The 17,788-nt window shown below is 48.2% G+C and overlaps 1 protein-coding gene across 2 annotated transcripts in view; it reads right to left on the bottom strand.

Annotated features, from left to right (window-relative positions):
* Nucleotides 1-17,543, bottom strand: part of ELAC2 (elaC ribonuclease Z 2) — a 41,238-nt gene extending 23,695 nt beyond the window's left edge. For both annotated transcript variants that reach the window (XM_083352323.1, XM_083352324.1), the window contains exons 1-4: nt 17,178-17,543; nt 10,684-10,734; nt 2,171-2,241; nt 878-942 (exon numbers count right to left, since the gene is read on the bottom strand). In XM_083352323.1, the coding sequence (XP_083208449.1) occupies nt 878-942; nt 2,171-2,241; nt 10,684-10,734; nt 17,178-17,416 (426 nt within the window). In that variant the 5' untranslated portion in view covers nt 17,417-17,543. The remainder of the gene's footprint in view (nt 1-877; nt 943-2,170; nt 2,242-10,683; nt 10,735-17,177) is intronic.
* Nucleotides 17,544-17,788: the final 245 nt, after the last annotated feature.

Raw genomic sequence — 17,788 nt, 5'->3', positions numbered from 1 at the left:
TGAAATACATACAATAAAAAGAACGACAACTATTATTTCCTAGCAAATTAGTAACACTGATTATTCTCACATATTATGAGGCTCACCTAATAGGATAAAACACTTTTTACATTTTACTACATTTTTAAGCATTCAAAATACTTCATAGAAGTGATCTCATTATTATTCTTTCAACAATCCTATAATATGTTATGGCACACAAGGGTGGGGTACAGAGAGGAGGAATAGGCTGTCTAAAGCAATCTATTTAGTTCACTGTAGCTGAGACTCAAATCTAGGAAATCCCAATTCTTAACTTAACTATTACACTACATCAGGTCAGAACAATGGATCTTATTTTGCCCCCCAAAATACCAATATGAAGCAGCCTTAGAAAGCGTTAAAAAGTATTTTAAACAAAGTATGCTCATCACATATAAGCTATAATTTTAAGGAAGAAAGTAACGTTTCTGAAAGTAAGGAATAACTATTATGTCCCTGAATCTGCATTTCTCTAGCAATTTATATAGCACAGAATGCAACATTCTAATTCCCAGATAAAAAAAACACTGAGATTATTCTGCAGGCTAGATTGTAATGAACTGTCTTGTATAACCTATAAGTGTGAACAGTTCAGAAGCTGAACATCAATCACAGAAATCTCAGTCCAGAACAAATAGCAGCTATATTAACTATGGCTACGATGAGTGATTTCAAAATAGAGTTCAGACTTTAAGCAAAAGGAAGAATTCTGTAGAAACTTGAAAAAAATGTGAATGTCTTAAGAATCCTATCAATGCACTGCCCTATATTACATACTTAATTCTATGCTATTATTCTTAAAAGATAACTGAGTAGGTAATCACTGCAAAAAAAAAAAGAGCATACCACCACTCACCAGTTGTGGTGGTCCAGAAAGAATACATTTGGGAACTCTTGTTTCTTTTAAGGTAAGAAGCATTCCTAGATGAAAGGATAAAGAGTGTGACTGTTACAATTGTCTTTAGATAAAATCGCAGAGAACTTTTGAAAAAAAGATTACTGCTATAGCAACACAGAAAGAAAAAGATTATGGGTGGCTGTAATCATTTAGCGACAACAAACCCTGCAGTTCCAACTGCCATCATTAATTGAATCCCACGGTTGTTAGATGAGTCAACTTCTGGTTGGCCTCACACAACCATAGTCAGTGGAGAAGCCAGCAGGAAGTTTAAATCCCAGTCTTACAGAGTGGTAAGTGGCTGCTGCCAGGTAGGGGAAAAAGCAAGAGGAAGCACAGAGGAGGATGCACAGAGGTCAAAGTGAGGGGGTGCACGAGAGGCACTGTACTTTGGAGAGGGTCCGAGAGGATGTACAAGGTACATTGATCAGGGAGGGTCTGCAGGGGTGCATTAAGAGACTGGTAGAAAGTGCCCAGGCAGGGGAGACTTATACCAGTGACTTGAAACCTTCCCCGCTGCTTCCCCATTGACTTTCTGGAAACAGTCAGGAAAGGCTGAAAATAGCAATCACGCGATCACAAGGTGCTTGGCAACTGGTTATAAGTGTGAATGGATTGCCAAGCGCCCAGATCATGATCATGTGGATCTTTGGAGAGCTGAGAGGGTTGTAATTTCAAAGACTAGTCTAACCACCATTGGCTCACACCATCATAACTTTGAATGGTTGCTGACCAAATGGTTGCAGGTTGAAGACTACCAGTAATTTACACTAGTTTATATTGATAAACTAGACAGATGGTTCATAGATATCAAAGTATCTATTATACTTAAACGTGATTCCCCTGGAGTTTAGATTGATCCCAACTTTAATGGCCCTCAGGAAGGTTCTTATATCTCCTTTTGAATTAACAAAAGCAAAAATCACCAATTTTTAATTATTTTCTGCAAAATGCTCATAAAGGATTTACAATCTTTTATTAAAGTATTTATTATGTTACACCTGTTCAGAGAAGTCTGTTTTCTATTTTTTCCTTACAGGCAACCCTCTGGTAGACATTTCTTCAGATAAAATTAACTGGTGTTGAAGTACTATTGTATAACTTGATCTCTTCTCATCTACCTTTTCTCACTGATGCATTCTCCAAATCTATTGAGATTACAAATTCAATCTATTTATATATTTTTATTTAATTAGAACATTCAAAGCAGCACCATTTGGAATACAGAATATATTTATTTACTGAACTCACCAGACAAGCCACCAACATTTGCCCAATTCATTCTAGTGAGGAAGATATTGTCTAAATGAGCCACTTTTAACCTGCAATAAAGGCAAACCTTTTAATGGAATTTACTAAACTAATATTTCTACATGCTTCTGTCCATCAGCACATCCAATATCATCCTCAATGCCTCGTTCACTCACTGATTCACTCATTAATTCATTCAATTTATAAGCCTCTTCAACTGTCCAAGTAACTTTAGGTGATACATTAAAATAAAACAAACCAAATTCAGTATTAAACAACCACAAAACTGTGTGCTACTATTTTAGGAAATGAATAATCAAAGAACAAATTTTAGAATCATCAAAGGCTTTATTTTTTTATTTTGTTTCATTTATATGCCAGCCATCTCACTTGACTCTGAATGGTATACAATAAAACCATAAAAGCTATAATTACAAAATGCTCTAAAATTAAAGCATAATTATTGTTAATTTCATAAGGTAAAGGTTCCCCCGCACATGAGTGCTAGTCGTTTCCAACTCTAGGGGCCGGTGCTCATCTCCGTTTCAAAGCCGAAGAGCCAGCACTTGTCTCCGTGGTCATGTGGCCGGCATGACTGGATGCCAAAGGCGCACGGAATGCTGTTACCTTCCCACCGTAGTGGTCCCTATTTTTCTACTTGCATTTTTACGTGCTTTCAAACTGCTAGGTTGGCAGAAGCTGGGGCGAGTAACAGGTGCTCACTCTGTTACGCAGCACTCGGGATTCGACCCGCCAAACTGCCGACCTTCTGATCAACAGGCTCAGCGTCCTAACCCACTGAGCCACCGCGTCCCTTTTGTTAATTTCATATTGTTTAAAAAATTGCCCCCATATCACAAAGGGCAATAGATCTGCCCAACCTGTTGAATTTTGTACTAGCTCAACCTTCCAGTTACTTTTCAAGGGCAGGCCCATGTACAATAGTCCACCAGGGAGGAGATCAAGGTGTGAATGATTGTGAGCAGAGTCTCCCAATCTAGGAATGAGCATCACCACCAATACACAATTCAAAATTATGCAAAAGTCCTCCAAGGCACAATTGCCACAAGCTCTTTAATCAGGAGTCGTAAGTCTAGGACTCTCAAAATGTGTACCAGGCACAGTCTCGAGAGTACTTGCTTGGTTGGGCTCGTCAGTCAGAACCTTGACACCCATTCATATAAAAGATGGTATAGGCCCAGAATGAGAAGGCCCCAAACCCCGGAGCCACTCAGTCTTACCAGGGTTCACTTGAATCCTACTGTTCCCCATCCATATCTCTACAGCCTCCCCTTGCTTGCCAGGGGTGGAGATGTATCATAATCATCAACGTACTGATGATATTTTACCCCATGGCAATGGATCAGCTTATCCAGCAGCTTCATGTAGATATTGAATATATGTGTGTGTGTGTGTGTGTGTGTGTGTGTGTGTGTGTGTGTGTGTGTGTGATATGTTAACTCTTAAGATTACCTTGCTAGGCCCCAAACATGGGGCAAATCTTTATTTCCTGTTTTCAGCCTTATCTCAAAGGCCATCGAACAGGCTGTAGACACACCGGCTCAAGAAGTAAAAACACTGCCTAACGTGCAAGCAGCCAAGGTTCGAATCTCAGAAGGGTATTGACTGACTGATGAAGACTAATGAGTCAGAAATGCATATCAGCCTCCCTAAATACTTTGTTAGTAATTTACACACACACATATTTATATATATATATTTATTTATTTATTTATTTATTTGTTTGTTTTTATAAACCGCCCTTCTCCCGAGGGACTCGGGGCGGTGTACAGAATAAGGTAGGCATACAGAATGAACAATAGTGAAAACAAACAATAGTAAAATACAAACTGGGACCCCAGATTAGAGCTATCAGGCCAGGCCGGACTGCTGGAACAGATAAGTTTTTAATTCGCGCCGGAAGGTGCGGAGGTCGGGGGCCATCCGGATTTCGGTTGGTAAGCTGTTCCAGAGGGCTGGCGCACCCACTGAGAATGCCCTCCCCCTGGGGGCCACCAGCCGACATTCCTTGAGCGGTGGCACCCTGAGGAGGCCCTCTCTGTGGGAGCGCACAGGACGGTGGGGTGCTGACATTGGCAGAAGGTGCTCCCGTAGGTAGTTCGGACCCATGCCATGTAGGGCTTTGTAAGTCATTGTTAGCACCTTGAACTTCACACGGAAGGCAACTGGAAGCCAGTGCAGTGCACGGAGGAGAGGTGTGATATGGGAGTATCGGGAGGCTCCCAAGAGTGTCCGTGCCGCTGCACTTTGCACCAGTTGAAGCTTCCGAGTGGATCTCAAGGGCAGCCCCAAGTAGAGAGCGTTACAGTAGTCTAGGCGAGAGGTCACAAGAGCATGGGTGACTGTACGTAAGGCATCCAGGTCCAGATAAGGCCGTAATTGGCGAACTAGTCGAACCCGGGAGAAGGTCCCCTTGGTCACAGCTCCTATGTGATCTTCCAGGGAGAGCTGCGAGTCAAGGAGGACACCCAGGTTGTGGGCCCTATCAACAGGGGGTAGTAACTTGTCCCCGATGTTAAGGGATGGGATGTTCTGAGTATCCTGGCTTGCCGGTACGTACAGCCATTCAGTCTTGTCCGGGTTCAGTTGAAGCCTGTTCCTCCCCATCCATTCCCGGACCGCTTTCAGGCAGCGAGACATCACGTCGAGGGCATCACTGATGTTGTTTGGAGTTGAGATGAAAAGCTGGGTGTCATCAGCATACTGATGGTACCCTACTCCAAAGCTGCGAATGATCTCGCCCAGCGGTTTCATGTAGATGTTGAACAGGAGAGGCGAGAGGACCGACCCTTGAGGGACTCCGCAAGCGAGAGGCCTCGGGGTCGACCTCTGTCCCCCTGCCAACACCGACTGCGAGCGACCCTGGAGAAAGGAGGAGAACCAACGCAGAACCGTGCCTCCCACTCCCAGTCCCCTGAGGCGTTGCAGCAAGATACCATGGTCGATGGTATCGAAAGCCGCCGAGAGGTCTAATAAGACTAGGACAGAGGAATGGCCCCTGTCCCGGGCTCTCCAGAGATCATTTATCAGAGCGACCAATGCCGTCTCCGTGCTGTAGCCCGGCCTGAAGCCCGATTGGTACGGGTCTAGATAAACCGCTTCATCCAGGATCTGAGGGAGTTGGTGCGCCACCACGCTCTCAACAACCTTCGCAAGGAAGCGAAGATTGGAGACTGGACGAAAGTTATTCAATGAGGATGGGTCCAAGGTGGGCTTCTTGAGGAGAGGCCTCACCACCGCCTCCTTCAAGGCGGTGGGGAAGTGACCCTCACTCAGAGAAGCGGAGATGACCGCCAGGAACCAGCCTCGTGTCCCCTCTCGAGCTGCATATGCCAGCCAGGAAGGGCACGGGTCCAGTAAGCATGTGGAGGAGCTCAACCTCCTCATAATCCTGTCCACTTCCTTAGGAGTCACAGGATCAAATTCCTCCCAGATGACGTCGACAAGACTGTCCATGCCTTGTTCTTCCAACTCAGCCCAGTTGGAGTCCAGGCCGGTTCGGATCCGAGCAATTTTATCCAGCAGATATTGACCGAATTCCTCGGCTTGACCCTGCAAGGGTTCCTCCCTCACCTCTTGGTTCAGTAGGGAGCGAGTCACCCTGAACAAGGCAGCCGGGCGATTATCTGCGGACGCGATGAGGGTGGAAAAGTAGTTGGATTTTGCCACCCTTATCGCAGCGAGATAAGACCTGGTGAGGATTCTTAATCGCAATCGGTCGGATTCGGATCGACTGGATCTCCAACGGCTCTCTAGGCCCCGTCTCCGACGCTTCATTTCCCGGAGCTCCGCGGTGAACCATGGGGCTCGCTGGGATCTGCGCCGGGTCAGAGGCCGCAAGGGTACAACTCGGTCCAGAGCCTCCGTGGCTGCCTTCTCCCAGGCTTCCACTAAGGCATCCGCCGAGCTGTGAGCAGGGAGTGCATGTGCGTCCCCAAGCGCTGCCTGGAACCTATCAGGGTCCATTAGGCGCCTAGGGCGGTACCATCTGGTTGGCACCGCGCACCCACGGCGGGGGGTGGCAAAGGGGAAGTCTAGCCGCACGAGGTGATGATCGGTCCATGACAGGGGCATAATAGTCGTGGCACCCCCACCGATATCATCGCGCCACCGTCCAGACAAGAACACCAAGTCTGGGGTGTGGCCTCTCTCATGAGTCGGTCCAGAAATTATTTGCGACAGGTCCATGGCCGCCATGGAAGCCATGAACTCCCGAGCCAGATCGGACGATCCTCCCAGGGACGGTAGGTTAAAGTCGCCCAAGACCATGAGTCTTGGGAATTCAACCACCAACCCTGAGAGGACATCGAGTAGCTCGGGCAGGGCTGCCGCTGCACGATTAGGTGGTAGGTATGCCAGCAGCAGCCCCAACTGCGCCCCCGGGCCGTATCTCAGTAGGAGAGACTCACACCCGACCATCTGAGGGACGGTGATCTCTCGCGGGCTAAGGGATTCCCTGATGATAACTGCCACTCCCCCGCCCCTCCCATGGGCCCGAGGCTGGTGCAGCACCTGGAAACCTGGCGGGCAGAGGTCAACCAGAGGGACACCACCCTCTTGGCCCAGCCAGGTTTCCGTGATGCAAGCCAGGTCCGTGTGCTCGCTCTCCACTAGGTCACGAACAAGGTGTGCCTTGTTAGCTACGGACCTGGCATTCAGGTAGACCAGCCTTAGCATGGGAGGCTGCACACCTTCGCTCCCGGGACCTCCGGGGAAGTACAGAGGGTCGGAGCGTCTCAACGCTTGTACAGAGCGGAGATGACACTCCCGGTGACGATACGGCCCTCTGTTTGTGCACCTTCTGCCGTTCCCCACCATCCTGGGAATAGGATGTTCGTCAGTACGCCATCGGTTATTGTCGGCGACTGGTCCTCGTTTCTCACCATGGTGAATGGTCGTAAGCCTGGCCTGCGTTATGGCACCCGGAAGGTCTGCCTTCCCCGAGCAGCCATACTCTTTTCCCGCCCCCCTCCCTAACCCGACAAAAAACTTAACAAGAAACTTAACCAGGGGCCTCTTGTTGGTCTTGTGATGGAGGCCCCTGACCCTGCCTGGCCATCTCTCAGAGGCCCAATGGTCGGGCCCGTCATCGAGGTTTGATGTATCGAAGGCAGGACGAACCCAGGAGAGGGGGGAACTCCTGAGGGCGAGTAGATCTATGCAAGAATATTGAAGCCACATAGGGAGCATTGGGGAGCATTGGGAAGGCGGTCCCCTGGGTGGAGCATTAGAAGGAGGGTCTAGTCGGGTAGGTGGGTATCTGGACCGTCACCCAGCCACTGCCACTTGGTTGGGTGAACCCCAGAAGCAGGCCACTCCCCATCCTCTCACGATGGGTTGTGATTCTGCTTCTGGGGGTGGTCCAGGACCCACTCTGGGTGAAGCATACCCCATAGAGCTCTCACCTCTATGGGGCTGCAGGTGTAGGACAGGCCACTCTGCCACCGTGGCTTGCACCCAGGCCCATCATGTCCTGTGGGGCGAGGGAGGGCAGGGGGGTTCGGAGCTGGAGGAGGCCAGATGTTGATGGCCTCGGTGGTCTAGCCGCCATCATCTCCAACGGTCAGCTGCATCCTGGCGTCTTTAGGGGTGTTGATCGGCACGGAGATCGCCACGCCGCATCTAGTGGTGCTGCCGTCGAGGGGTTTTCGGTGAGATTGGTTGACTGGGGCCTGGAGAAGTTCAGCGCCGCTGTCAAGGCCCCTCGGTGGTGGTCGATCGGGTCCGCATAGCCGGTCTGCGGCATCTCCTTGATCCCAGGGAGATGCCGCCGTTGTTCAGGAGCAGGCCAGGAGGTCGAAGCAGGGCAACGACTCCGGCCCCGCTCAGGGCGGTTGCTGCGGCTGTCTCTTCCGCCGCCTAGCTGATCCATTTGATCCGCGGGGTCTTTCCTGATCATCCCTGGCGTCGCTGTTGGCCAGGGAGGCATAATAGGGAGCCGAGGGTGGAGGCACCGGCCCCACTCTGGATGGCTGCAGCAGTTGCAGCGGCTCGGGGGCAGGTTAGAGGCGCCCCATCGCCACTGCCCCCGCCGGTGTTCGGGCCCGTGGGGAGATGACAGGCTAGGGCCCCGCGGGGTACTCGCCGTCACCGCTGCCGACGATGCCGCCGCCTCCGCTACCCAGCTGGTCCGCAGCGGCTCCGTTGGTCGCTTGGGGACGCCGCCGGAGGAGTCGAACAGGTGCGGGGGTTGGGGCAGGGCAGAGATGTTGCCGCCGTCGCCCGGGAGCCGGTCAGGGGGCCGGGGCAGAGCAGAGCCTCCGGCCCCCCCTGGATGGCTGCGATGGTTGTCGTGGACCAGGGGCGGACTTGGAGAGGCCCTGCCGCCACCGATACCATCGCTGCCGGCTCCCTGAATAGGCGAACAGCTGATCCGCGGAGACGCCGCAGTCGCCCGGGAGCCGATCAGGAGCCGATCAGGGGGCCGGGGCAGAGCAGAGCCTCCGGCCCCTCCTGGATGCCTGCCAAGGGCCAGGGGGCGGGCCTGGGGAAGCCCTGCCGCCACTGCCATCGTGGCTGCCGGCTCCCTGAATAGGCGACCGAGCTGGAGCTTGGGAGTCGTCGCCATCGCCGCTGAAGGCGCCTCCGCCGCACAGCTGATCCGCAGAGACACCGCTGCAGCCCGGGAGCCTATCAGGAGCCGATCAGTGGGCCGGGGCAGAGCAGAGCCTCCGGCCCCTCCTGGATGCCTGAAGGCGCCTCCGCCGCACAGCTGATCCGCGGAGACGCCGCTGCCGCCCGGGAGCCGATCAGGAGCCGATCAGGGGGCCGGGGCAGAGCAGAGCCTCCGGCCCCTCCTGGATGCCTGCCAAGGGCCAGGGGGCGGGCCTGGGGAAGCCCTGCCGCCACTGCCATCGTGGCTGCCGGCTCCCTGAATAGGCGACCGAGCTGGAGCTTGGGAGTCGTCGCCATCGCCGCTGAAGGCGCCTCCGCCGCACAGCTGATCCGCAGAGACGCCGCTGCAGCCCGGGAGCCTATCAGGAGCCGATCAGGGGGCCGGGGCAGAGCAGAGCCTCCGGCCCCTCCTGGATGCCTGAAGGCGCCTCTGCCGCACAGCTGATCCGCGGAGACGCCGCTACCGCCCGGGAGCCGATCAGGAGCCGATCAGGGGGCCGGGGCAGAGCAGAGCCTCCGGCCCCTCCTGGATGCCTGAAGGCGCCTCCGCCGCACAGCTGATCCGCGGAGACGCCGCCCCTGCCCGGCAGCATGAACAGAGGTAGAGGCAGGGCCGAGGCGCTGGCCCCCGTTTATAACGGTTGCCAACGGCCCAGGTGGCGAGGCGGAGATGTCCCGGCACCCCTGTAGCTGTTTCGGGAGGCAGCGGGCGGCACCATTGCCCAGCTCATCTGCCCGAATTTCTGGCCCCACCCCAGGGGTCCGCTGACATCCCTGGGGGGCTCCTGGGGGGACGCCTTACCGTTGGGGGCTACGGAGCTCTCCCCAGCGCGTCCGCCATCTTTGGACACACACACACACACACACACACATATATATATACATACATACCACAGAAAACACACACACACACACACACACACACACATATATATATATATATATATATGCAAGAGTTCCAGCATTACAATGATTAAGTGGCCAATTCTTTTTTGTACGTTTGTGAAACCTTACTACTGAGGTTCAATACTAGGTCATGGTTATGGGTTCAAAGTTGATTTGTAAATTAAGCATATAAGAGTTTTTTAATTGTTGCATGAATATGCTCCCTGCCCAGGTTCGAATCTCAGAAGGGTATGACTGACTGATGAAGACTAATGAGTCAGAAATGCATATCAGCCTCCCTAAATTCTTTGTTAGTAATTTACACACACACACACACACACACACACACACACACACACACATATATATATATATATATATATATATATATATATATATATATATATATATATATACACACACATATATTCTTTTTGTACGTTTGTGAAACCTTACTACTGAGGTTCAATACTAGGTCATGGTTATGGGTTCAAAGTTGATTTGTAAATTAAGCATATAAGAGTTTTTTAATTGTTGCATGAATATGCTCCCTGCCTATCAATCGCTACTCATGTACTGTAATGCAAAGGGCAAAACATCTGATGCATGATTATAAAGAATGAACTTTATGTGCCTCTTTGCTCCCTGACAACAAAAGTTAATCCTATGTGCTTTCTGAATTAAAGCATCAATTGGGGCACTTTTCTTCCACACAGTGAAATTGGCCAGCACAGCTTCTTTCTTCTCAGAGCACTGACTGTAATTCACAACAGCATTACTGGGATTTAAAAACAAAAGCTGTAGGTCGTAGCCGAGACCATCTAATATTTCAAGGGTGGCATTCCTATTTTCTCTCCTATTTTGATCCCAGTGAACCACCACACCTTTGAGGCACTCCACTTTGTTGCCCCTGGTTCTTTTCCCCATTCCACCCATGATTTAAAGATATTTCACACCCCTCAGTATTTTTGCTGTATTTTTGGTTCACTTACTTGTGTTCTTGCATAAGGCGCTGTATTCCTTCTCCACAATTAAAAAGATATCTGAAATGGAAGAATAATTCAGATTATGATACACCTATCTCTAATAAGCCAATGACAGCTTCCAAAACCACTAAAACCCAGTTGGCACAGATTCAACAAAAATGGAAAGGAGTTGCTTTGTCTTATAAATCCACAGAAGAGAAAATTCTTTTGTGCCATTTTGGCTAGCGTAAATTTCTTCCTGTATTAGGGACACATTCAGGGCTGTTAAAATGTTGAGAAGTCTCAACCATATACTAACTTCTACTGCTCCTGAACTGAGCAAACAATTAAAAAATGTTAAAAAGGGGAACGTGCCGTAGGATAGTTATGTTTTGATTTTTCTCTGCAATGTTCACTTTCTTAGAAAGTCCCTATCTATCTATCTATCTATCTATCTATCTATCTATCTATCTTCGGGAGAAGGGCGGTATATAAATAAAATTATTATTATTATTATTATTATTATTATTATTATTATTATTATTATTATTATTTGATTATCATTCAAATGAACAAAGACTTAATTAGAAGTGACACTAAATACATATTGATGAAAAGATACTTAAAATTGCTCTACATTTAGGGAGGGAAAGTGCACCTGGTAAAGAAAAATAAATAAATAAAACGTAAATAGCTATCTCTTCCCCTTCATGGATTACTGCCTTGTCGTGGCGAAGGGGCTTGCGTAATTCAATGAAGCTATGAGCTATGCCGTGCAGGGCCACCCAAGACGGACAGGTCATAGCAGAGAGTTCTGACAAAACGTGATCCACTGGAGAAGGAAATGGCAACCCACTCCAGTATCTTTGCCATGAAAACCCTATGGACAGTACCAAAAGGCAAAACGATATGACGCTGGAAGATGAGCCCCTCAGGTCGGAAGGCGTCCAATATGCTACTGGGGAAGAGCAGAGGGCTAGTACTAGTAGCGCCAGAAAGAATGAAGCGACTGGGCCAAAGCCGAAAGGACGCTCAGCTGTGGATGTGTCTGGTGGTGAAAGGAAAGTCCGATGCTGTAAAGATTTTTTCTCCATAGGAACCTGGAATGTAAGATCCATGAATCAAGGAAAACTGGACGTGGTCAAACAAGAGATGACAAGACTGAACATTGACATCTTAGGTATCAGCGAACTAAAATGGACAGGAATGGGTGAATTTAATTCAGAATACTATCAGGTATACTACTGTGGGCAAGAATCCTTCAGAAGAAATGGAGTAGCCTTCATAGTCAATAAAAGAGTAGGAAAAGCAATACTGGGATACAATCCTCAAAATGACAGAATGATCTCAGTTCGAATCCAAGGCAAACCATTCAATATCACAGTAGTCCAAGTCTATGCCCCAACCACCAGTGCTGAAGAGGATGAAATTGACCAGTTCTATGAAGCACTACAGCACCTTATAGAACTAACACCAAAAAATGATGTTCTTATCATCATGGGGGATTGGAATGCTAAAGTAGGAAGCCAAAAGATAACTGGAATAACAGGCAAGTTTGGCCTTGGAGTGCAAAATGAAGCAGGGCACAGGCTGATAGAATTCTGTCAAGAGAATACGATGGTCATAGCAAACACTCTTTTCCAACAACCCAAGAGACGGCTCTACACATGGACATCACCAGATGGTCAACACAGAAATCAGATTGACTATATGCTCTGCAGCCAAAGATGGAGAAGCTCTATACAGTCAGTAAAAACAAGACCAGGAGCTGACTGTGGCTCAGACCATGAGCTTCTCCTTGCAAAGTTTAGGCTTAAACTGAAGAAAGTAGGGAAAAGCACTAGGCCAGTCAGGTATGAATTAAATCATATCCCTGTTGAATATACAGTAGAGGTGACAAATAGATTTAAGGAATTAGATCTGATAGACAGAGTGCCTGAAGAACTATGGACAGAGGTTCGTGACATTGTACAACAGGTAGCAACCAAAACCATCCCAAAGAAAAAGAAATGCAAGAAAGCAAAATGGCTGTCTGAGGAAGCTTTGCAAATAGCTGAGGAAAGGAGGGAAGCGAAAGGCAAGGGAGAAAAAGAAAGATACACCCAATTGAATGCAGAATTCCAGAGAATAGCTAGAAGAGATAAGAATGCCTTCTTAAATGAACAGTGCAAAGAAATAGAAGAAAACAATAGAATAGGGAGGACCAGAGATCTTTTCAAGAAAATTGGAGAAATGAAGGGAACGTTTAATGCAAAAATGGGCATGATAAAGGACCAAAATGGCAGGGACCTAACAGAGGCAGAAGAGATTAAGAAGAGGTGGCAAAATTACACAGAAGAACTATACAAGAATGAGCTTAACGTCCCTGATAATCACAATGAGGTGGTCACTGACCTCGAGCCAGACATCCTAGAATGTGAAGTGAAGTGGGCCTTAGAAAAGCTGAGCAACAACAAAGCTAGTGGAGGTGACAGTATTCCAGCTGAGCTATTCAAAATCTTAAAAGACAATGCAGTAAAAGTGCTACACTCAATTTGCCAGCAAATTTGGAAAACTCAACAGTGGCCACAGGATTGGAAAAGATCAGTTTACATTCCAATTCCTAAGAAAGGCAGTGCCAAAGAATGTTCAAACTATCGCACCATTGCACTCATTTCTCATGCTAGTAAAGTCATGCTTAAAATCCTACAAGCTAGACTTCAGCAGTATGTGGATCGAGAACTACCAGAAGTGCAGGTAGGATTTCGAAGAGGCAGAGGAACTAGAGATCAAATTGCCAACATACGCTGGATCATGGAGAAAGCTAGGGAGTTCCAGAAAAACATCTACTTCTGCTTCATTGACTATGCTAAAGCCTTTGATTGTGTGGATCATAACAAACTGTGGCAAGTTCTTAAAGAGATGGGAGTACCAGACCATCTTATTGGTCTCTTGAGAAACCTATATGTGGGTCAAGAAGCAACAGTGAGAACTGGACACGGAACCACTGATTGGTTCAAAATTGGGAAAGGAGTCCGGCAAGGCTGTATACTGTCGCCCTGCCTATTTAACTTATATGCAGAGCACATCATGAGAAAGGCAGGGCTAGATGAATCAAAAGTTGGAATTAAGATTGCCAGAAGAAATATCAACAACCTAAGATACACAGATGATACCACTCTAATGGCAGAAAGTGAAGAAGAACTAAAGAGCCTCTTGTTGCAGGTGAAGAAGGAGAGTGAAAAACTTGGGTTGAAACTTAACATTAAGAAAACCAAGATCATGGCATCTGGCCCTCTCAATTCCTGGCAAATAGATGGGGAAGAAATGGAGGTAGTGACAGATTTTATTTTCCTGGGCTCCAAGATCACTGCAGATGGGGACTGTAGCCAAGAAATTAAAAGACGCTTGCTCCTGGGGAGGAAAGCCATGGCAAATCTAGACAGCACACTAAAAAGCAGAGACATCACCCTGTCAACAAAAGTGCGTATAGTCAAGGCTATGGTCTTTCCAGTTGCAATGTATGGTAGTGAAAGTTGGACCATAAGAAAGGCTGAGCGCCAAAGAATTGAAGCCTTTGAACTGTGGTGCTGGAGAAGACTCCTGCGAGTCCCTTGGACTGCAAGGCGATCAAACCGGTCAGTCCTAGAGGAGATCAATCCTGACTGCTCTTTAGAAGGCCAGATCCTGAAGCTAAAACTCAAGTACTTTGGCCACCTAATGAGAAGGAAGGACTCCCTGGAGAAGAGCCTAATGCTGGGGAAGATCGAGGGCAATAGAAGAAGGGGACGACAGAGAATGAGGTGGCTGGATGGAGTCACTGAAGCAGTAGGCGTGAGCTTAAATGGACTCCAGAAGATGGTAGAGGACAGGAAGGCCTGGAGGAATGTTGTCCATAGGGTCGCGATGGGTCGGACACGACTTCGCAGCTAACAACAACAACAAAGCTATCTCTTATTTTGAATTCTTCTCTTCAAAACATGTTGGAGAAAAAAGAAGCAAGCACTGGCACTTCTGTTAAAGTGGGCCAGTTCTGGAAGCAGATACGTTTTGTTTTGTTTATGTTTTATTTGATTTCTATACCGCCCTTCTCCCGAGGGACTCAGGGCGGTTCACAGGGCATATATAAATAGCAGTACAAAAGTTAAAAGGAAATTAAACCAGTGCCCAATTAAAAGACAACAATAATAGAATACTAAAAAACCAATTAAAAACCCATATTCCCCCATCAGGCCAGACCAGCTAATTCAAATAAGTGGGTCTTCAGCCCGCGGCGGAAGGATCGGAGGTCTGATGCCATCCGGAGCTCAACCGGCAGTTGGTTCCATAATGCCGGAGCACCCACAGAGAAGGCCCTCCCCCTGGGGGCCACCAGTCGACATTCCCTGACCAGAGGCACCCTGAGGAGGCCCTCTCTGTGGGCACGCACAGGGCGGAGGGGAGTTGACGCCGGCAGCAGGTGGTCCTCGAGGTAACCCGGATAAAGAGGAGAGAGAAGGAAGAATAATTAGCAGCTGCTCCTATCCATTTTCCTCTTTATCAGCTCAGGAACCAAAGCAAGGAATACTGCCTAGAGAGAAAACATCAGTGTGTGGCTTCCTGGGGTATTTTCTTCTGTCTTTAAACAGCGCAGATATAAACCAAGTTACCAAAGAAGCAGCCATTTCATCCTCTCTGAATGAACATATGGTGAGAACTGGAGCAAACTAGTCCAGTCATCAACTCACTCAAAGGAAAGATGAGCAATTATGGATCAGCCAACCTGTACTCATTCTCTTTGGCTAGCTAAGGTCAAATCCTCCAATCGCATCATCCAATGGCAGATTTATAGAGAGAGTACAAGTACTTGAAGAAGCAACTACCCGCAACTACCCCCACTCAACTACTCCTATTATCAGATTAATATCTGCTTTGCTTTTTTTTTAACAACTCACAACAGTATACATAATGCTCCTGCCTCCCATTTTCCCCCACAACAACAAAAAAGACCCTAAGATTGGTTGGGCTAAGGAGGAATAACTGGCCCAAAGTCATCCAGCTGGCTTTAATGCATACGTGAGAACCAGAATCCACAGCCTCCTACTTTCTACTTCAGGAACTTTACCATTATATCAAACTGGCTCTACCTCAACAGAAAAATGAGAGCAATTAATAGAAAACCCCAACAGCTTCTGTAGCAGCTCTAATTCTCTTCCACTAGGAAATATGGATGTCTGAGTGTTAGAAAGAGTGCTAAGTAAGGTGAGATGTCTTTTTTCTACGTACAGTCCTACATGCTAGCTCACTTTTGGGGAGGCTTTTTAGTTGGGGGGGGAAGGAAACTATTATTGCTCTTCACTAATTGATGGTATCTTTTTTCCCACAAGCTGCTTTTCCTTCAACATAAGACAGGAGACCTTGAGTTCAAGTCCCCTTTGGATGACCTTGGGCCAGTTACTGTGTCTCTCTTGTTGTGGGAGAAATAGGACAAAGGTGTGTTGGATATGTTTGCTACCTTGAGTGATTTGTAAAAACAATAAAGGTAGGATACAAATAAATAAGTAAAATGGCATTATAAAGTAAGTTTTTCAAAGATATATTTAATATCAACCATGCTTGACTGTTTGAGTTTTCTTTCATCATTTAAAGGAGGCTAGTCACACACACATACACAAGGATATGCTTCCTAGAAAGCATCCAGAGATAAGAGGTAATTAGTTCTGCAGATTACAGGTAATCCTCGATTTACGACAATTGAGCCCAAAATTTCTGTTCCTAAGTGAGACAGTTGTTAAATACGCTTTGCTCCATTTTACGACCTGCCTTGCCAGTTGTTAAGTGAATCTCTGCGGTTGTTAAGTGAACCTGGCTTCCCCACTGAGTTTGTCTGTCAGAAGGTTGCAAAAGGTGATCACATAACTCTGGGACACTGCAACTGTCATAAACATGAACCGGCAGCCAAGCATCTTAATTTCGATCACGTGACTATGGGGCCGCTGGAACGGTGCCGAAAAACCTTGGTGGAGCCTTGGTGGAGCAGTGGGCTAATGCCTCCTTAAGTAACACCAGCTGCCTGCAATTAGTGCAGGTTCGAGTCCCACCAGGCTCAAGGTTGACTCAGCCTCCCATCCTTCCGAGGTAGGTAAAATGAGGACCCAGATTGTTGGGGGCAATTAAGCTGACTTTGTAATAATGCCGCTTGGGGTGTGTGTGAAAGCCCTAATAAGCAGGCATATACATAGAATGAAGGCTACTGCTAAGCTTGTAAGCCGCCCTGAGTCTTCGGAGAAGGGCGGGATATAAATGGGATTAAAATAAAATAAATAAATAAAAATAAAAAAACGGCCTCAAGTCACTTTTTCCAGTGCCGTTGTAACTTCGAGCAGTCACTACACGGGCTGTTGTTAAGTCGAGGACTTCCTGTACTACACCAACATAAGAGAACGGAGGCCGATGTACGGTATTACTGCGGTGAACTGAACGGAGGAAAGACCCATGCGACACCTCTCGCACGTGTCCCACCGGAACCGGGAAGGGCAGGCAAACACCAGGCGGAGACTCACCGGTTGTACTCGGAGAAGACGTAGACCGCCGCCCCCATGTCTCGCGATCCTCCTGCCACCACTTGCACATAAACGGTGTTCGGGCCTTTGTCGATGGCCCCGTGGCGTTTCTCCCGCGTGCGAAGGTGCCGCAGCGGGTCCTGCGGGGGACGCTGAAGACGGGCTCCCCCTCCAGACATGGCTCTGATCGTCGCCCCCAGCAGATGCTTCCACATGTAGCTGGGAGAAGGGCGCCGCATCCAGCCCAGACACCGGCACGCGCTTGCAACCCCCCACTCCCCACGTGACTGAGCCCGGACCAATCCGACTTAGATCGAAGCGTTCTCCGCCCCGGCCGCCAATCACCAGGCTGGTTCACAGGACAGAAACTGAATCATAGAGACTTAGGAGTTGAGGTGAGTTTTCCGGTTTCGGTTCTACGTTCTACGTTCCCAATGTGTGTGTGTACGACCATAGAGACGCGAAATATTTCAGACAGGCGGCTCGTTTTCGTGTATCGCCTTAGCACAGGGGTCTTCAAACTTGGCCCTTTTATGACTTGTGGACTTCAACTCCCAGAATTCCTCAGCCAGCAAAGCTGGCTGAGGAATTCTGGGAGTTGAAGTCCACAA

Source organism: Vipera ursinii (genome assembly GCF_947247035.1).
Source record: "Vipera ursinii genome assembly, chromosome: 2".
NCBI lineage: Eukaryota > Metazoa > Chordata > Lepidosauria > Squamata > Viperidae > Vipera > Vipera ursinii.
Note: the sequence above shows the minus strand (reverse complement) of the source record. Positions and strands in the feature narration are given on the sequence as shown.